We start from the raw sequence: 21,132 nt of genomic DNA, 5'->3' as shown, positions 1-21,132 counted from the left end.
AAGGTGGGCACTTGGCTGCGCGGACTAATGCCCATGTGAGAAAAGTTGCCGTATGCTGTGCTGGAATGTGTTGGTTCCACTGTGTTCAGAATGGGTCTGCATTACCTATGACTAGTACCACTAGGGCCTATATGAGAAACACCATGGGTCTACGTTGCCTCTGTGATTAGTATCACTACAGGACGAACACCATGGTTCTGCTTTACTAGTGATTAGTAGCCTACTCTACTATTATGAGGGGCCAGTGACCAGGATTTTGGACCACTTTTTATAATGAGCATCATCTCAGAAAAGAAGGCATTTTGAATTGGATCCACTGATTGTTTTGGATTCATGATCATTTTTTCATCATCTGTTTTAGATTCTAGGCCTGGTCAGTGAATTCATTTTGAAGTTTTAATTATCATTTCATTTCGTTCACCTTGTACCATTAGGGGCTGATAACCTAGCTCTTAGGCACTTTCTTTTGTTATTTGCTTTACGTCGCACCGACATAGATAGTTCTTATGGCGACAATGGGGCAGGAAGGGGCTAGGAGTGGGAAGGAAGCAGCCGTGGCCTTAATTAAGGTACAGCCCCAGCATTTGCCCAGTGTGAAAATGGAAAACCATGGAAAACCATCTTCAGAGTTGCCGACAGTGGGGTTCGAACCCACAATCTCCCGAATACTGGATACTGGCCGCACTTAAGCGACTGCAGCTAACAAGCTCATTTTAGGCTCCTGTAAACAACAAACATCATCATCATCATCATCATCATCATGATCATCATCATCTCCACTTGTTTGTACCAGCAATCGTTCTCATTACTTTGTCTGTTACTTACAACTTTTGAATAAGATAGCCTGAGTCCATATAGGCCTAACAAAGTAGGTCTGAAAACAGACAGATTCCCAATATCTTGAATTCATGGAACTCACATACCCGTACCCACTTCAGTGGAAATAAGGAGAAGAGGATCTACAAATCCATCACGGATAGGTTGCAGCATTACAGACAGAAATTTACGTGGGCAGGTGCATCCCATCATGTTAACTAATGTACCAGTGACACTCTGTAAGGATAAAAGTGTAGCATTTTCAACCCCCATAATGCCGATCTCTGTGAAATGCAACACTCCTTGGCCACTCAGCATGAACATTTCCTTGGGTTGATATCCATTTTCTTGCTTGAATATTTGGGGAAGCTTCTCCTCTGCTAATACCCTCTTGTGTGGTTCTCTCTTTTTGTTTGAAACAGACCTTGTTTCTTGCGATTTGCAGAATAACTTGACCAAAATAGGTCGTCTTTTTTGTTTGTTTGTTTGTTTGTTTGTTTGTTTGTTTGTTTGTTTGTTTGTAATATCTGAAGCCCTCTCTTTTCAGTTTCGACTCAGTCTGCTGAAACGAATTTTGAGTAATAATTTTATAAACTACCTGAAAAAGAAAACAGTGAAATGTCCTACTGGGTGAGATGGCTGTGCGGTTAGGGGCGCGCAGCTGTGAGCTTGCATGTGGGAGATAGTGGGTACGAACCCCACTGTCGGCAGCCCTGAAGGTGGTTTTCCATTTTCACAGCAGGCAAATGCTTGGGCTGTACCTTAATTGAGGCCATGGCCACTTCCTTCCCATTCCTAGGCCTTTCGTGTTCCATTGTGGCCATAAGGCCTATCTGTGTCAGTGCGACGTAAAGCAAATAGCAATAAATAAATTCCTGCCGAAGTTAATTGATAACATACCTATATGTTTACGTCGTCGTGGTTGTGGTTGCAGGAAATAAATTCTGAGGTACATTTCAGAGGACAACTCTGATTCTCTCCTCTAATTCGTCCAGAGTGTGTGGCTTTGTTTGGTCACTTCTTCTTTGGCCCAAACCCACAAAAAGAAGTCACTAGGGGTTAGGTCGGGATTTGTAGCAGGCCGCTCATGCGGTCCTTGCCGTCCTAGCCAACGTCCTGGAAAGTGTTCATCCAGCCAGTCACGAACGAATAAGGAAAAATGAGGTGGTGCTCCGTCTTGCTGAAAAATGCAACTTCTTTTTGTGGGGTTGGACCAAAGAAGAAGTGTACCGAACAAAGCCACGCACTCTGGACGAATTAGAGGAGAAAAACAGAGTTATCCTTGGAAATGTACCTCAGAATTTCCTGCAGAAGTCAATTGATAACATTCCTATATGTTTACGTCATTTGTTTGACAACATAGGACCATATATGAAATAAACAGCTCTTCATGACACCATCCAGTGTCCTTTTCCTGGCTGCAATATCAGTCTTGACCATATACATCCAGGCACGTCTAGGTCTTCCAACCTGGCATTTTCCTTTTTCATCTCCTTCATCCACTCAGACTGTTTTTGTAGGCTCCATTCTCTTCCTGTAGTTGGACTGTTCTGACTCTGTCTAGTAGAGATGTCATAGTCACAGTTTCCTGCCTCATCTCCTCATTTCTTAATTTCTCCATTCTGATATTCTGGATCTGCATCTCTGATGTGTGCAGTCTTTCATGTTTCAAAACTGTAGGTCAAGGTTGGTATGAAGAAGCCGTTAAACATTGCTGGAATCTTACATCCCAAAGAAGGGTTCTCACTTGTTGATAGAAGAGGGAACTGTTTTGCACCCTGTTGTTGTTAGGCTCTTGTGGCTAAGTTGTCTCTCGAGACTATACTGCTGAGGTAAATGAAACCGTTCACACTCTCCAACTGGTGGTCTGTTAGTTTGATGGTTGCCAGTCAGCCATTTCTGTTCACTGCCACCACCATCATACCAGCATCTTAGTCTTGCTGATCTTGAGGTTGAGCTCCTGGAACTTGGCTTTCCACATGCCCGCGTTTATTATTTTAACCATTATGGTTTGATTTTGATGCTTATTAACTTAAATCTAATACACCACTGAAAATCACTGGTAAAGATCAAATAGTATTGACAAGGCGGACATAGATCTTATCATCAGCAAAGGCAACTGTATTGAGTTCACTTGATATTTCCGTAATGCTCTTCATTATATCATCCATTATTATTGAGTTAAAAACATACATATTTACAGTTAACCTCTCAGTGTGGGAGGACTGTCACTACCTGGCTACCCTGTGCTGTGGGAGGAGTATAGCACCAAGCATGCTATGAATGCATGCTTTTAGTTAATCAAGCATAACTGACAAAACGGTTCAAACAGAATAATTTACCAGAATTACCTAAGGTCAGTGCAGTGGAAAAATCTTGTAATGCTTTCAAATCGAACAAGGAATATGGCTGAACCAAATATAGGAGTAGCTAGTTCCCAGTTTTTTGAGAAATAACGTCTCAATATAGGTTTCTATACTATGCTTATTAACATATAAACTACAAAAACCATGTACATTTCCTACACAGTACCTGGCACCCATTAATTTACCCTCTATCAGAACAGAAATAACATACCCTGTGACCGCATATGATGTTGAGCATAAATGTCTGCCTGTTCTATACCATCTTTACAAACTCGACAGTAAAAAAAGTACTGAAAATTTTTCATAGGATATAAGCAATTCTTTGCAGTATTCCGAGGTCCATAATCTGTTGTGATTTTTCCTCTTTGCCCTCTGTAATTATCCATGTCTTCCCAAATGAACCCACTATTGATAACATTATGGACAATATTTTCCCGCATATCACAAGCAACATCGCTGTCATGATCACTGCTTTTACCCTCATATTCTATATCCTAGTCCTTGTTTAACAAAACAAAACTTTCTGTATCATCATTTGCTAAAATATCATTAATTTTTGCATCCACGATCATGAAAAATATTGAGCTGGAATGGTGTCAACAACAGAACTTGTTGCTTTTTCAGACGCAATATATCATACATAATCGATAAAGACTCAATAGATATACACATGAAATGAAGCTCGATGCTTTGTCTAGGTGTATGTCATTTCATTTGTAGTAGTTCAAGAACTGTTTGCTAGATAGAAGCACAAAGCAGAAGCTGCTACGCACATTCAATGCACGTCACTCTGCAACAGAAAGCGTTAGGGGGTTGACGTGAAGTGTACGGCACTCCACATTGAGCGGTTCATGTATAAGTCAGTTTGAAGTATACCTAACATAACATGCGAGATCTTCATATGCCAGTATTTTGCAATGTCCAATGCACTCGGAGTGGCTTGTAGGAGATCATCCTATGTGCAAGATGTTGGCACAGAGGACACTGAAGCATGTGGCTCGTGGTTTGTTCTTGTCTGCATGTATCACTTGTGCTTGAACCCCCATTTCTTCAAGTTATCCCTGGATCTTCCCACTCCTGATCGTATTCTGTTCAGGGACTTCCACACCAGCCAGCTTTCATTATATCGAGGTGGTAACTGCTCAGCTTCTGACATCCGTTCCCCGAGCCTTCTTCTTCCACAGCTCCGACCTTGCCTTCTCTGGTGAGATGGTAAGTACCTCGGATGTCCTCAGGAAGCTCTTCTGAGATCTCGGCCATTGCTGAGGAGGACTGTGTGATGATCAATAGTGGGGGCAGTGCACTGCTCTGTTGGACTCCACTCTTGGTCCATTCCAACTTCTACACTTCTACACAGCTTGTACAGTCCCTGTACAGCATCTGGACTTTCTAAAGCATGCCATTTCAGTATCCAGAAATAACATGAACAGGTTGTTGCCTTTCTTCTTTCAGTCTGTGTTTACTGTATTGTGATTTTTATTTTTTTTTTTCTCAGAGGAAGAGAGAGTGCTACTCTCATGCATCCACGAGTCTACAAGCTGGCCATGCTTGGTCTAGGAGGAAGCATTGGAACACTACCAGAAGGCATTACTGCACAGGTCGTTGTCGTTCGCAGCTTTGATGAGCTCAAGGCTAAAGCTGATCAGGTGAGATAGCACAAACACCAGTTGCATGCAGATTTCTTCCTTTCTCATCTTCCTAATCTGAAAATTGCATAACTAAATCTTCTACATTGTTTCTTATACCTTAATTTTTTATGATCTAGGTCACTTCTTCCACTAGAAGGACTCAGTGGTGGTAATAATGATGATGATAGTAATAATGATGATGATGATAATGATGATAATAATGACAATAATAATAATTAAAAAAACCGGGCGAGTTGGCCGTGCGCGTAGAGGCGCGCGGCTGTGAGCTTGTATCCGGGAGATAGTAGGTTCGAATCCCACTATCGGCAGCCCTGAAAATGGTTTTCCGTGGTTTCCCATTTTCACACCAGGCAAATGCTGGGGCTGTACCTTAATTAAGGCCACGGCCGCTTCCTTCCAACTCCTAGGCCTTTCCTATCCCATCGTCGCCATAAGACCTATCTGTGTCGGTGCGACGTAAAGCCCCTAGCAAAAAATAAAAAATAAAAAACACATCATACATCTTCATTATAGACTGTTATGCCTTCCAGCGTTCGGTCTGCTAGCCTCTTTGAATTTACTAACTGCTACCACAATTCTCAATTTGTAACTAGTTCATTGGCCTCGATTAGTTCTATACCTCTTATCTTTAAATCTGTAGAAACTGAGTCTAACCATCGTTGACTGGGTCTCCCTCCACTTCTCTTACCACCCATAACAGAGTCCATTATTCTCCTAGGTAACCTGTCCTTCTCCATTCGCCTCACATGACCCCACCACCGAAGATGGTTTACGTGTACAATTTCATCCATAGAGTTCATTCCCAACTTAGCCTTTATCTCCTCATTCTGAACACCCTCCTGCCATTGTTCCCACTTCTTTGTACCCACAATTTTTCTTGCTACTTTCATGTCAGTTACTTCTAGCTTATGAATAGGATATCCTGAGTCCGCCCAGCTTTCACTCCCGTAAAGCTAAGTTGGTCAGAAATATAGTTTTGTCCTTCTTACAGCTTTACTGCACCTAATTCAATCTCGCTTACTATATTACCATCCTGGGAGAACACACATCTTAAATACTTGAAATTCTCTACCTGTTACAGCTTTGTATCCCCAATATGACATCCAGTTCCCTTGTATTTCTTGCCTACAGACATCAACATAGTCTTCAAAAAGCTAATTTTCGTACCATACTTATTGCACCTATTTCCAAGTTCCAAGATACTAGACTGCAAACTTTCAACAGAGTCTGCCATTAAGACCACGTTATCAGCGTAGGTCAAACTGCTTACTACATTTCCACCTAACTGAATCTCTCCCTGCCACTTAATACCTTTCAGTAGATGATCCGTGTAAACTATGAACAACAGTGAAATAATAATAACAACAACAACCACCACTTTTACAAACATAACCTGATTTCCGTAAAGGTCAACGATACATTATCAGAGTGGAAAACAGTAAACACAGGAGTAAGACAGGGTTGTAGTCTTTCCCCTCTCCTGTTCATAATCTATATGAACGCTCTCATATGAGAATTTAGAGAAACAAGACATGGTTCCATCCGCATTAACAGAAATCTACAGCTGGACACAATATTATTTGCAGATGACTTAATGTTGGTCGCCACCTCAGGAGATGATTTACAGCGTTCAATGTATAACCTAAACCTAGTCTCAGAAAAGTACTCAGTGGAAATGTCCCCTGAGAAAACTAAGATAATGGCTTTCTTTGGCAAGGAACCAGTAAGAAGCAAGATCTGCTTAAATAACAATATTTTGGAAAGAGTAAATGATTTTAAATACCTCAGCTACAAACTGTCTTTCTTTGATGAAATGGACATAACAATGTTAAAAAAGGAAAAATGTTCCACCTTTTCAATACAATAACACTGTTGCACGAATCAATGTAGCAACATATTTAATTTATTAAGGGACCGGTTTTGACATCTGTCCATGTCATCATCAGTCTACACATCTTTTTAACCTCCAGATCAGCAAGAGTAGCAAGAGTGCTCAAGAACCTCTACATGAACTTCTATTTGTAATTCAAGAAAAGTGTCATAGGTGCTACCATTGTGTTAACTTCTTGCCATTTTTTGTGTAGGCTGACGATGACATGGACAGATGTCGAAACCGGTCCCTTAATAAATTAAATTAAATATGTTGCTACATTGATTCGTGCAACAGTGTTATTGTATTGAAAAGGTGGAACATTTTTCCTTTTTTAACATTGTTACTATTTGTTCAATACGGATCAGTTATGAAGTTTTTAACTTTAAATGAAATGGACATACCCGAGAAAATCTCCAAATTCAACAGATGTTGGGAATCATCAATAAAGTTTTTAGACCATCATTACTTAAAAAACACACCCATACAAGAATCTACAAAACCTTGGCAAGACCTGTACTTTGCTATGGAAGTAAAGCGTGGACCCTGAGGAAATGCGATGAGAGAAGAATAACTACAGCTGAAATGAAATACATGCGGCGAACAGCAGGAGTCACTAAGTTACGGGAACACAAGAAATACAGAAGTACTGAATGACCTTCAAAGCAGACCTGTATTGGAATACATCTATGAATACCAGAGAAATTGGTTAGAACACCTAAACAGGATGGACAGAAGCAGGATCCCCAAAGCAGTCATAAACTACTGCCCTGGTGGGAAGAGATCTCTGGGACGCCCCAGGAAGAGACGGCGTGAAAACGCAAATCTTTTGTATAGACCGTAACAGTTCTTTTATAGGACTGATATATGAAAGGATGAGGATGATGATGATGATGATGATGATGATAATAATAATAATAATAATAATAATAATAATAATAATTAGAAGATAGTGAGGTCGAAGTCCACAGTCATCAGCCCTGAAGATGGTTTTCCATGTTTTCCCATTTTCACACAAGGCAGATGCTGGAGCTGTACCTTCCCTATCCTATCGTCAACATAAGAGACCTATCTGTGTCGGTGCAAGGTAAAGCATATTTTAAAAAATAAGTAAATAACCATATGGCCCCATGTACCATGTGGCTGCATTTAAATTTGATGCCATTTAGGTTGAGTTGGACATCCTTTGTCATCTAGCGGAATAAATAAGATCTCTGTTGGTTGATCTATGGTTGAGTTTTAACTAGATGTGTCAGTACAGATTTTGTACATCACGACATCGTATGACACGAGTGTCGAATGCATTTTTTTCTGCCCTTCAAAAATTCGGGTACATTTGCCGGGTTTGAACCCGAAGGCAGACACACTACCTATTGGTCCATAGAGGGAGCTGTAGTTCCCTTGGTTGTCATGGCAACTAGCAACTTCTGTGGATAGATTTTCAAATTCAAATTAATCAGTTATCAGGAAATCGAAAGTTTTATACCTCCTACCTTCTCTCTACAGTACAATCTCGATAATTCGGCGGTTGGTTAGTCTGGCACGTTTGGTAATCCGGTGCTCTCGGGAAACACGTATCATATTGTCTTCCCTCCCTCTTCCATTCACCATCTTTTCATTCTGTACGCCGCTTTCCCGCCATTAGCTCTTTCGCCATTGTTATCAAGTTTACAACTTAGTGTATACAGTAGTATGTACTGTATGTATGTGTAGGTACTGTATTTTGTAGTGTGTTTATCTAGTGTATTACCTGCAATGTCGACCAAAAGAAAGCACGTGACTTTAAGTTTGTGTCAAAAACAAGAGATAATAATTAAACTTGACAAAGGAAAAACCACGGCAAACCTAGCATGGACTTACAGCGTTGGACGATCTACAATCTACGACATCAAAGTCAACCGTGTTAAAATCCTGGAGTACGTTAGGACTGCTGAGGGAGACTTGAAGGGAAGATAGACAGCGAAAACAGGTGAGTGTCCTGAAATGGAAAATGCTTTATTCACTTGGTTTATGCAAGAGTGTGCCAGGCACACGCCATTATCAGGTGACATTCTTCGTGACAAGGCAAAATATTTTTACGAAAATTAACGAAAAAGGACGATTTTCAGGCTAGTGATGGCTGGCTTGATAATTTGAAGAAAATATTTGGGATTCGTTTCTTAACTGTCATGGGAGAAAAACTGTCTAGTGATGTTTCGGCCATTGACTCCTTTCAGAAGAAATTTGAATTAAAAATCCAAGAATTAGGTCTTCTGCCAGAGCAAGTTTACAACGTGGATGAAAGTGGTTTATTCTGGAGGATGTTACCGTGTAAGACCTTCGTACACTCTTCCGAAGAAAGTGTCCCAGGAAGAAAAATGTCAAAAGACAGATTGACATTCATGCCTTGTGCAAATTCCACTGGCACACACAAACTTCTGTTACTGGTTGTAGGAAAAGCCAAGCATCTGATGGCTTTTCAAAACGTATCTCATTCACCAGTCACCTATAAAAACCAAACCAAAGGATGGGTTACCCGAGTTGTTTTTACCGAATGGTTCAAGCAAGATTTTCAAAAGACCACAATTTACCTCCTAAAGCTTTGCTGCTTCTGGATAACGCTCCTGGACACCCTAAAGAAGAGGATCTACATTCCGAAGACAGGCAAATTCACAAGTCCTCTACATGCCTGCGAACACGACACTACTCTTGCAGCCCATGGACCAAAATGTAATCCAGCAAATAAGTTAATTACAAAAAATCACTCCTTTCTGATACAGTGGAACCTTGGGTTGTGAGCATAATTCGTTCCGGCAACATGTTCGTAATCCAAATCGCTCGTATATCAAAGCAAATTTTCCCATAAGAAACTATTGAAACTCGGATGATTCGTCCACAACACAAAAACATTTATTCGCATAACATTTCTAAAACAAAATATAACATAAAACAATTAAACTGCACTTTACCTTACAATAGAATCATTGTTGGTGTGAGGGAGACGAGAGATGACATGAGAAGAGTTACTGTGAAGCACGAATTTCACTAACGGAATCACCGCTATCGGTTGGCTCATTGGAAGTGTTTTCTTTTCGTGCAACTTTAACGAGGAACCTGTCCAATGACTGTAGCTTTTGCCTCTTTTTGAGGATTTCATGAAAATGTGACATTGCATTGTCATTGAACAGATCCATCCACTGTAATCATCTCCTTCTTCCGACCGAATTCCTTTTTAGCCTTCTTTTCGTTCACAGGGCCCATCGTTGCAGAACAGTTATATCACAGATGACAGAAACAAAACATGTACACTCGTACGGTGTTGACTATGCGAGCAAGGCACGCCAACTGAAGTCTAGCACGGGAAATGATTACACACACTTTCCCAGGAAAGAGAGTGGCATGGGGAGGGGAAAACAAAGGCACAGGGGAGGTGAAAACGTACGTAATCGTGACGCTCATATTGCGAAACCTCACTCTCTTATCAAGTCACAATTTATTTAAAATATTTGCTCGTCTTGCAAAACACTCGTAGACCAAGTTACTCGCAATCCGAGGTTCCACTGTATAATAAAACAAACTGACGGAGTAATACATTTTTTGAAAAAAAACCCATTAGAGATGTCATTTTCAATCTAGCTCACAGCTGGAGCAAAGTTAAAAGTGACACTATCCAGTGTTCATGGGAAAAAGTTTGGCCAACGCACCCTGCTTTCAAAACATGGTTGACCATTCTGAAGATGATAATTCTTCCTTACAATTGACCTCCCAATTTTTGCATGAGTTTTCTAACAAATGTAAAGTGGATGTTACCCTGACAAACGAGGATATCACTGATTGGCTTCAAGGGACAAGCGAGGAAAATTTTCAGTCCCTGTCTGACGAAGAAATCCTGAGCCAAATTCGATCCCCAGATGACGAATCTAATGACGACTTTGAGGTTTCGACTCGGTGAACTGTGACCAACAGTGACACATTGAATGCTCTCAAGGTCTGCACTCGATGGGCAGAAGAAAATGGCATCGCATGTGATGATGTCTTGGTGCTTAAACGGTTACAAGAATGTGTTTTTGATAAAATGTATAAATCGAAGGAACAAAAAACAATCAATGATTATTTTTCATAGCCAAAATCTGTGCAAGTATTATACTTTCCAGAAATACAAATGTACTGTACTTAACTGTAAATTTTTTTTTTTTTACTCCTGATAATCCAGAATTTGAGCCTCCGTGGCTCAGACGGCAGCGCGTCGGCCTCTCACCGTTGGATACCGTGGTTCAAATCCCGGTCACTCCATGTGAGATTTGTGCTGGACAAAGCGGAGGCAGGACAGGTTTTTCTCCGGGTACTCCGGTTTTCCCTGTCATCTTTCATTCCAGCAACACTCTCCATAAAAATTTCATTGCATTTATCAGTCATAAATAAATCACCTTGGGAGTGGCAACCCCATTGTAACAACAGCCTATATATGTTTCATTCATTGCATCCCTGACCCGGTCAAAGACTGGAAAACAGGTTGTGGGTTTTCATTTCATTTTCAATCCAGAATTTTTCGATAATCCGGCGGTTGCTCGGTCCCATATATGTCTGATTATCAAGATTGTACTGTATTTTATAAGAAAATATTAATTTGAAGTACAGTCAAAACCATTTATTCTGACATCACTTTTAATGACGTATTGGATATAATGAATCTAACAGTTCATATAAATCCTATACAAATGTAAAAAATTGCTTAGTATGACATCGCTTATTATGACATATCGTATAAAACAGCGCATTTTTATCAGGTTTACAGAGAAATGCATCTGCTATAAATCCAATATTGAATAATAATAAAAATAACCAGCACAAAATTAATAAATCGGGAATAAATAAAAGAAATCAGGTGTATATAAGTTGAATTGCAACCAGTGTTCTGCGAGCTACATTGGAAAAACCGGAAGAAGCTTTTTAATTAGATATAAAGAACACGTCAATGCCGCCAAACACAAAAATATTCCACCATGAGCAGTCATATAACCGAGTCCAATCATTCCTTCACCTCCATGGAGCAGGACTTAAAAATTCTTTATTTTTATGACAAGGGCAATTTATTCAACGTTTTAGAAAACATCTTTATTAATATAGACCAAAAATCCAATCCTGCTTACATTTTAAGTGAAATTTCAGAAACTGTGTACGTAATTTTCGAGGCATTAATCAACAGTTCCTATTTGAACAAGCCTCCACGCAGTCGCTCCCAGCTTATTGGTTCCAGCCTTCCCCTATTCACCCCTCATACCGGCTTCCATCACACACGGCCTCCACAGTTCACCTCCAGTCAACCATAAACATCTTTACACGCTGAGCTAGCCATGTGCCGCATTTTATTTTCATTTCATTCTTTTGTATTACAAGATGGTTCAAAAACTTGCCTACTTTTAATGCTAATAATAGCCGTCATTCTCGTTCTAGGGCACTCTACTGCACATTCCACTTCTGAAATCACGATCAGATATTCTGCCTACTTTTTTATCAAGAATTCTTAACATCATCACACCAACAAAACAAACTCGATACCATTTTACTGGAACCCTCACTCATGTTTAACATATGTTTAACTATTATCTTCATTCTAATGGAACTAAACATTGTGCTCCATATCACCAAGTTTCTACCGACGCATCGGCAAACTGTATGTCAACACAGCATCATCACGTTAAGGACTCTATTACCAATTTTATTGAACCATCTCATATGTTCAATATTTTAATTTTCATTTTTAACAGTATTCAAGTGCTCAGAACATTCCAGCATATTCTTCAACATTTGAACTGATGCATTCGGCAGCCCAAATTATTTTCAGTGTGTATTTGTCCTTGTCCTTTGTTCTTAATCTTAAAACTTTTCGGCTGATGATGTCTACAAGATAGATGAAACATGTTCAGTTATTTTTTAAATGTTATTTAAATAATTAAATTAAAAAAATTTTAGTATTGTAAAGGTGGAACATTTGACCATACCTTTTAAGTCTCCAGATTTTCAGCGAAGAACACTAAGTCGTCTGCAAATGCGAGATATTCATGTTTAAGTCCAGCCTTTTTGTGTCCTATCTTGATTCCATTTGGGATATTTTGCTGACTCGTTTCTTTTCGCCATTCCCTTATCACCTTCTCCAAGACGCATTTGAAAAGGACTGGGGAAATGTCATCTCCTTGCCTCACACCTGTCTTGATTTCAAACCGTTCCGATAGCTATACCTTTATTGGTTTGTATTTTGTTTTAAGTCTCAGATTCATCCCCCTCCTCCCTCCATGACACAGCTTGCAAGCTGATAGATGCTTTTGCTTCGTTATTAAAATTACACCTGTGTTTTCAGATTCGTGGAAAGATCGTCGTGTACAATCAGGCATATGTGAGCTACGGAGATACAGTTGTGTACCGCTCAAAGGGAGCCATCGAGGCCGCCAAGTTCGGGGCTGTGGCCACTCTGATACGCTCCATCACTCCCTTCTCTATATCCAGCCCTCATACAGGATGGCAGCATTACGAAGCCAATGTCACTAAAATCCCAACTGCTTGCATCACCGTGGAAGATGCCGAGATGCTGTACAGGATGTACTCTCGAGGTAAGCTATTTTTTGTTTTCCAGATATCGGTGGTTCTTTCCGTGGAACATTTGTCTGTTGATGTCTCTTCACAGAAGGTTGGCGACCGTTGTGGAACAATTTTTTCCTATTATCGTAGATGAATAATGAATAACTGTAAGTTTTTTCAGTCTGTCAAAACAAATTGAGGAGAGAGAAGAGAATACCTGAAACTTTGCAACATCTGTTCCCTGCTACTTGTGGCAACTCCCCTCTTGAAAATACCGTTCTTGCAGTTCTTGGCTCTTCTTTTGAAATGTGTTGGAAGTGGTTCTGAGTGACTGTTAGCAAAACTCCATTTCATCATAGAAGTCCACAAGTTTGTCCACTGCTAAAGCTTTTCATCTATGTGATAGAGAGAAATGCTGATGATAATTCTTGAAAATTATTTTCTCAGATATATTGTATCCTAAATATCTGATTTTCTCTTCTGGTCCTAAAGTCTTTATTATCCTCCCATTACAGCAATAGAAATATCCTCTTGATGAAGTGCTCCTTTTTGAAATTTGTAACATCTGAAGCCATCTCTTTTCAGTTTCTACTCGGTTAATTTATAACTGTTAGGTTCTTCTGTCTGCTGAAATTAATTTTGAGTAATAAATTTATAAACTGCCTGAAAACGAAAACGTATGGTAACAGAATTACACCTGATAAAGAAACAACTTAAATAAAATAGAACGACATGTTTTGTTCTTAAAAAAACATCACCAGATGCTATCAAATCACACTCAAAAAATACAGGGCCAATTGCAGAAACGATGACTAGTTTTAAGCCTTAGACAACGTCTTCCTAAACAACGTCTAAAACGAGCATGATCTTCCATTGCATAAACAATGTTTAGCCAATGTTTAACTAGACATTGTTTAAAGTTTCAATATTGGTTTGAAAATGGAGATCGAAGTATCTTTCATGCAGCTCTTTGCTTGTCGCAACCAATGAAATTCGTCACTGCGCCCGCCGAACGCCAGTCAGCTGTTTGTCTTCCTACACATTACTCAAATATGTCTGAGCATGAGCATTGGCCACAGTTAAGAATACCGCTTTCGGTGGAAATTAAATCTCATAATATTATCAACACTAAAGCAACACGCCACCGTATGGGGAAGTGTAGCTTTCATTATAGCCTTGTTACAGTGAGTGTAATCTACTCGTAAATACAGTAGCTTTGACGAAGAGAAGATGAAACAATAGTAATGTGTAACCGAGTGTATTGTACGGGCCATATAGATGTAGCTTGCATTCTGGAGATCATAGGTTCGAAATTCATCGGCGGCAGCCCTGAAGATTGTTTTCCATAGTTTCATTTTTTACACCAGGCAAATACTACGGCTGTTATTATGGCCACAGCTCTTCTTCCCCAGTCCTCTTTAAACAATAATCACCACCACTTGCCTTTTCCTATCTGATAGTTACCAAAAACGTATACGATTTTATATATATATATATATATATATATATAAACTACATACAACCTACTTTTTAGTTTTCACTGTTATGTGTGTTTACTTGGCAGTAAATATAAGTGAATCCCTCCCGGTTGATGTATGTGACAGCCCTCTGACGATCGGGACACGTAATTCTGATATGTATGTAGTCGAAGTGACCTATAATTCCATGGAAATTACCCCATGTATATAATAAAATATATCGCTTGCCAAGAATTGTATTCAAGTTGACAGTTCCCGGACTCTCCCTTTGTCAGTCTCAAGAAGCAAGTCTCTTGAAAAGCGAAACCTTATTTTAAGACCTATCTCCCCGTACATGTCAAATGAATTACAGCGATTTAGCGGACTAACCTTTCTTCCCTGAATCGTCTCAACATGATATTAAAAATTACATGTTTTATGGTACATAACCTCTGATTGTGATTCACTCCTCTCATTTGAGGTTAAACAGTGCTCTCGGCAGTGTTTAAACATGACCGGTTGAACATCGGTTTTAGACTGTGTCTAAGTGATAAATAACATCTCAATTAAGAGATGACAGTATATGATTTTCCACCTGTTCAATACAAATTCAAATGTGATATACACTGAAATGTCACATTTTATTCATAAATATTAGGGACCGGTTTCGGCATATTTATGCCATCATCAGCCTAAAGTTAGATACACAAGGACATAAGTAAATTACATACGTGTCATTACACAAATAAACTTTCTACCATATTGGCAATTCATAATGGCATTGATATATACAAAGTTTGGATGTATAAAAACTCTCAAATATACCTGTTATAAAATTTACGATAAAGGTAAAATGATCTATTTACAGTTCTGTGATATCTATTACCTAGTGATGTTTTGTGTTACAGTTGTGTATGAAATAACAAAAGACGTCTTTTAAAATACTCTTGTCTGAACAGCTTATACATTTAATAAAATTTTGAGTATTGACATTCTTATAGTATTAAAATTTTAGACGTTCTATCACGTAAAAATACTCATGTAAATAAAATTAGTAACAGTGTCTAGTATTGTTATATTGTAAAAGAAAACAGCTGTTCGTTTTTTAAATATAACAATACTGGACACTGTTACTAATTTTATTTAGATGAGTATTTTTACGTGATAGAACGTCTAAAATTTTAATACTATAAGAATGTCAATACTCAAAATTTTCTTAAATGTATAAGCTGTTCATACAAGAGTATTTTAAAAGACGTCTTTTGTTATTTCACACACAATTGTAACACAAAACATCACTAGATAATAGATATCACAGAACTGTAAATAGATCATTTTACCTTTATCGTAAATTTTATAACAGGTATATTTGAGGGTTTTTATACATCCAAACTTTGTATATATCAACGCCATTATGAATTGCCAATATGGTAGAAAGTTTATTTGTGTAATGACACGTATGTAATTTACTTATGTCCTTGTGTATCTAACTTTAGGCTGATGATGGCATAAATATGCCGAAACCGGTCCCTAATATTTATGAATAAAATGTGACATTTCAGTGTATATCACATTTGAATTTGTATTGAACAGGTGGAAAATCATATACTGTCATCTCTTAATTGTAAATCTTTTTTCAATACGGACCATTTATGAAATTTTTAACATTAAATAACATCTCAGCAATGTGGCAGCCATACTTAGGCATTGGTTAACCGTAAACATCGTCTAAACACCGTTTCTGCAATCGGCCCATAGTATTTAGGAATGTATAAACATTTTATGTTCATTTTTATTTAAAACCTTAAAAGCTTGAAATTTGAAAACTCATCTTAATGAAGTCCTCACTTCTCTCCACTCTAGTATAGAGGAGATGGTGGTGATTGTTTTAAGAGGAAGCCAAAGAAAGACAAGGGCCATGAAGGGCTTAGAAAAGAAAGACTCCCTAGGTGTCGTAAACCTAATACCGTTGGAAAGGAAGAGTTGACCAAGGGAGGTCAGATAGGATAGATGAAAGTGAGGAGCCTGGCACAGGTAATTGGAAGCAATGCTTGGACTCGGCTAATGGACCCATGGTTGCCAGCCCACACTCCCAAGTTAAGAGCCCCTGGGCCCCTTTTAGTTACCTCTTACAACAGGCAGGGACTACCGTGAGTGTTATTTGCAATGCCTTTCACCCACAGGGGAGACTCCTGCATAGAATGCAAGTTATTGCAATACTGGTACTCTGTCCTTGGTGCGAGTCCAGCTGGCTAGTCAGTCCGTTAACCTTCCCGCACGCCGCACCCCTCTCCCTGGCTAGGTCAGTGACATGCTGAAACTTTACTTTTAGATGTTTAATTTTAGTGCTCCCCTTATAATAATAATAATAATAATAATAATAATAATAATAATAATAATAATAATAATAATAATAATAATAATCATTTATATTATTATTCACTGTATTAATAAAATATTGCTTATTTTGTCGTGCATTGGACAGGCTACCTTACAGGGGCAGGCATGTACTCATATTCTAATGTCCTACTTGGGCATCCTACCAATTTTCATTGCAACCGGTGCCTTTTTTACACCATGGTTCATTTAAAATTGGAGTAACAAATTACTATTTTAAGTACCTAAATATTATTTTATCACTAAGTTCACTTCTCAGTGGTGATGAAACATGGTCCTTATACCACCGTGACATCAGAAAACTGGAGCATTTTCACCAGCAAAAACCACGCTCCATCAACAACATCAAGTGAAAGAACTACGTATCCAATGTTGAAGTTCTCAAGAAAGCATGTGTTAAGAGTGTAGAAGCATTAATCGTTAGCCATCACTTTAGATGCGCAGGGCACGTGTGCCGTATGAATGACACAAGAATGCCGAGTCAGATTCTCTGTGATGTATTTGACTCCAGCTCAAGACCATAGGGTACCCCTTCTAGATGCTTCAAAGACCAACTGAAGCAAAACTTTAAAGATGACAGAAATAAGCCCACAAACCTGGAAAGCTGGGAACTATCTGCACCTCAGTTCAACTCTTCAAACAAGAACACAGCAGACATGAAGAAATGAATCCAAACTTCGCCAAATCCAGCGAAGATCTCTCCCATCCTTAAGCTGCACTGTGTGTGGTTGTACTTTCTACTCAAGAATTGGCCTGTACAGCCACCAGAAATTTAAACACAGACAGCTTTAATTTTAAGCAAGCTTTTGGCCAGGAAAATGGTTTGCTCGGAAATGGGTAACTGCCGATGATGACGACAACTAAGTTTATGATGTCTTAATTGATCATCGTACCAAATTTCTTTGTAGTCGGTCTGACCCAGCCCAAACAGTTCACTTGTAAGCAATTCATTGAGATTGTTCATACCCTGTTCTGTTCTAGGAGACAAGCTGGTGATCCAGCTTAAGATGGAAGCCCAGAACTTACCTCCCGTTACATCCCGGAACACAGTGGCAGAGATAGTCGGACACAGCGAGCCAGAGAAGGTGGTCGTGGTGTCTGGTCACCTGGACAGTTGGGACGTGGGCCAGGGAGCCATGGATGATGGAGGCGGTGCTTTCATCTCGTGGAACAGCCTAGTCATTCTCAAGAAGCTTGGACTCAGGCCCAGGAGGACAATGAGGTATGTGCTCCTAGTCATTTATTTTATTACCCAAGTAACAGTATTAATCTACAGGGTTTCTCATGTAAACTTAAGACTGAACCCATGGTGTTAGTACTTTGCGCTACGGCAGCTGCCTCAGTCGAACGTACCGTATTCACGCGAATAATCCCCGCACCCTAACTTTAGGAAGGCTGGTTTTTGAAAAAAATGCTTCAAAAAATGATTCAAATAAAACCCGCACCCCAATTTTGTGCCTCAATTTTTTAAAAAAGTTATGCGGGTATTATTCGCGTAAATACGGTATTTCGCGGCCAAACGCCACATGACCCTGCTTTAAGCCGGTATAAATCTTTTGTGAAATATTACCTTATAAAAGATGCTCGAAGTGTTGTCCTTCCTGAGTTATACAGGCGTTGTATCTGGTAACCACATTTTGGCTGACGGAGTGAGTTCTGCCATTGTAACGTTTCTGATTATATTTGTAATGTTTTCTGTCAGTTCCTTCAGTGTGTAAGGATTTGTTTGATACACCTTTTCTTTCAGCTTACCCCACAAGTAAAAATCACACACTGTTAGATCTGCAGAACGAGGGAGAAATAGACCAACACTGGTCACTCTGTCTGCAAACACTTCTGAGAATGTAGGAAGGGAATTTTCTGCTGAATGAGCAGGGGCTGAACTTATTGAAACTACCCATTGTCAAAATGCCATCTTGGTACCTCTCTGCATTTACTGTCATCTTGAAAAAAATAGGCCCAGTTATTCATCTTGCACTAACAGCACACCAGTAGCAAGAGTTATCACTTTTCACACGACCATTAAGATGAAACCTGAAATTTTACATATGAAAATATAGTGTTACAATGTTAACTGTCTCACCGTGTTAACAGCTGGGATTCAGACTGGCAACTGATGCTTGCACAGTCGAACACGTGTAGGCTGCTTGCAAGGTCAAGAATTATGCGCACGCCTCCCATACTGTAGCTTACGTTTCGGAGAGTAAAAGCGCTGCTACGGTGGTCTTAATTTATATGAGAGACCCTGTACTTCCTTTACAACTTCATTTCGTAATGCCGGGCTGAGTGGTTCAGGCTGGCCTTCTGACCCCAACCTGGCAAGGTTGATTCTGGTGCAGTCCTGTGGTATTAGAAGGTACTCAAATATGTCAATCTCATGTCATGGCACGTAAAAGAACCCCTGTGGGACTAAATTCTGGCACCTCTGCATCTCCGGAAATCATAAAAGTACAGTAGTGAGTGGGACGTAAAATCAATATTATAGTAATTATTAATTTCCTAATCTAATACGTCCTGCATCACCTGACTTCGTTCGACTACACACCATTACTTTTGTTTTGGACTTACTTATTACGTACTTACTTGTACTCCTTGTCCAAGACTCTGCTTGTACCATTTAGCAATTATTGATGAGGAGAGAGCCGATATATTTGAAGACTGCAGTGTATGAAGATGTGGAGATTGCCCTTGTCCAACTGTTCTCATGTTTGTTCTCATCTCCTGTCATTGTGTTTATCCTGTTGTGTGTTCCTTTTTATGTTCTGTATAACTTGACCTTTCATTTTTGTATATAATTTTGTTTGTGTACTCTAAATGGGACTCTGCTGATATAGGCTAAGAGCAGTGAAGCTCCTACAGCATTAGGAACATTGTTGTAATTCGCTTTTAAATTTTATTTTTCAGAGCTATTCTGTGGACTGCCGAAGAAGAAGGTTTGGTAGGATCTCAAGCATACGTTAAGGCTCACGCTAACGAGACCAAGAACCTGGACTTTGTCATGGAGTCAGATGAAGGAACTTTCAAACCAATGGGGCTGTCCTTCAGTGGGTCAAAAGATGCCGGCTGTGTTCTGAAAGAGATTCTCAAGTAAGATCAGTTGAACTCTTTGTTTCTTGCTCATGTTCATTCACAGTTTCATCACCTTGTTCACATTTTGTTCCTTCCCATTCTTCCTCCTCTTCCTCATCATTTTGCATGGTTTCCACCCACTTGTGATTGGTGTTGATTATTTCAAGAGGAAGGAAGGGAACAGTACATGGAGGGCGGTCCGCGGACGACCAGAACCATTCATATAGATGGAAAAAAAAAAGCAATAAAGTAGAATAGTTTGTACCTTGGTCCTTTGGTCAACACTGAGTGACACTATGCCAGAAATTGGTGGCGATTAGGAGGGGCGAAGTGGGGTAGTGGAGAAAAAATTAAATTTATATTTCATTTTAGCCACCTGAAACTAGAAATTATAAAAAACGCAATTAGTACAAACCCTTTTGTATTTTCAGCTAAATGATGTCAAGAACAAAACATACAAAATTAAGAATCTCAATGTCTCGCATGTGAGACAAGAATCTCAACGTCTCACATGTGAGACTGCAAACCAAATTTAACCCATTCACTGCCGAACCCATATATACCGTATAATCTTGAATACCACCCACACTGTTTTTTTTTTTTTTCGAAAATATTGCTTCCAAAATTGGGTGAGGGTCTTATTTAAAATTTTTTGGGAAATTTATCTTTTCGAATGCGTGTAAATCGGGCATCACCGTCGGCACGGTTTGGCAATAATGCTCTCTCCGCCCTCAGTATACGCTACTTCCGTGCTTGGCGTCAGACTCTCGCACGTTCTTGTAGTATCAACATGAATTCCACAAAGCGTTTGTGATCTTTTACTGCGAGTGAGAAACTGAAAGTAGTTTGGGAAGCCAAAATTATTGGAAATCGTGCTGCCGGTAGGAAATACGATATTGACGAGTCGTGTATTCGCGATTGGAGAAAGAAGAAAAATGTGCTATTAACATGTA

General features: G+C 39.4%; 1 protein-coding gene across 2 annotated transcripts in view; it reads left to right on the top strand.

Annotated features, from left to right (window-relative positions):
* LOC136882318 (carboxypeptidase Q) overlaps window positions 1-21,132 on the top strand; it is a 42,636-nt gene that overhangs the window by 1,428 nt on the left and 20,076 nt on the right. For both annotated transcript variants that reach the window (XM_067154903.2, XM_067154902.2), the window contains exons 2-5: window positions 4,678-4,828; window positions 13,039-13,288; window positions 18,092-18,332; window positions 20,015-20,197. In XM_067154903.2, the coding sequence (XP_067011004.2) occupies window positions 4,678-4,828; window positions 13,039-13,288; window positions 18,092-18,332; window positions 20,015-20,197 (825 nt within the window). The remainder of the gene's footprint in view (window positions 1-4,677; window positions 4,829-13,038; window positions 13,289-18,091; window positions 18,333-20,014; window positions 20,198-21,132) is intronic.

The sequence above is a fragment of the Anabrus simplex genome, chromosome 10 (assembly GCF_040414725.1).
Source record: "Anabrus simplex isolate iqAnaSimp1 chromosome 10, ASM4041472v1, whole genome shotgun sequence".
NCBI lineage: Eukaryota > Metazoa > Arthropoda > Insecta > Orthoptera > Tettigoniidae > Anabrus > Anabrus simplex.
The sequence above is the reverse complement of the archived record's forward strand: the minus strand, read 5'-3'. Positions and strand labels throughout refer to the sequence as shown.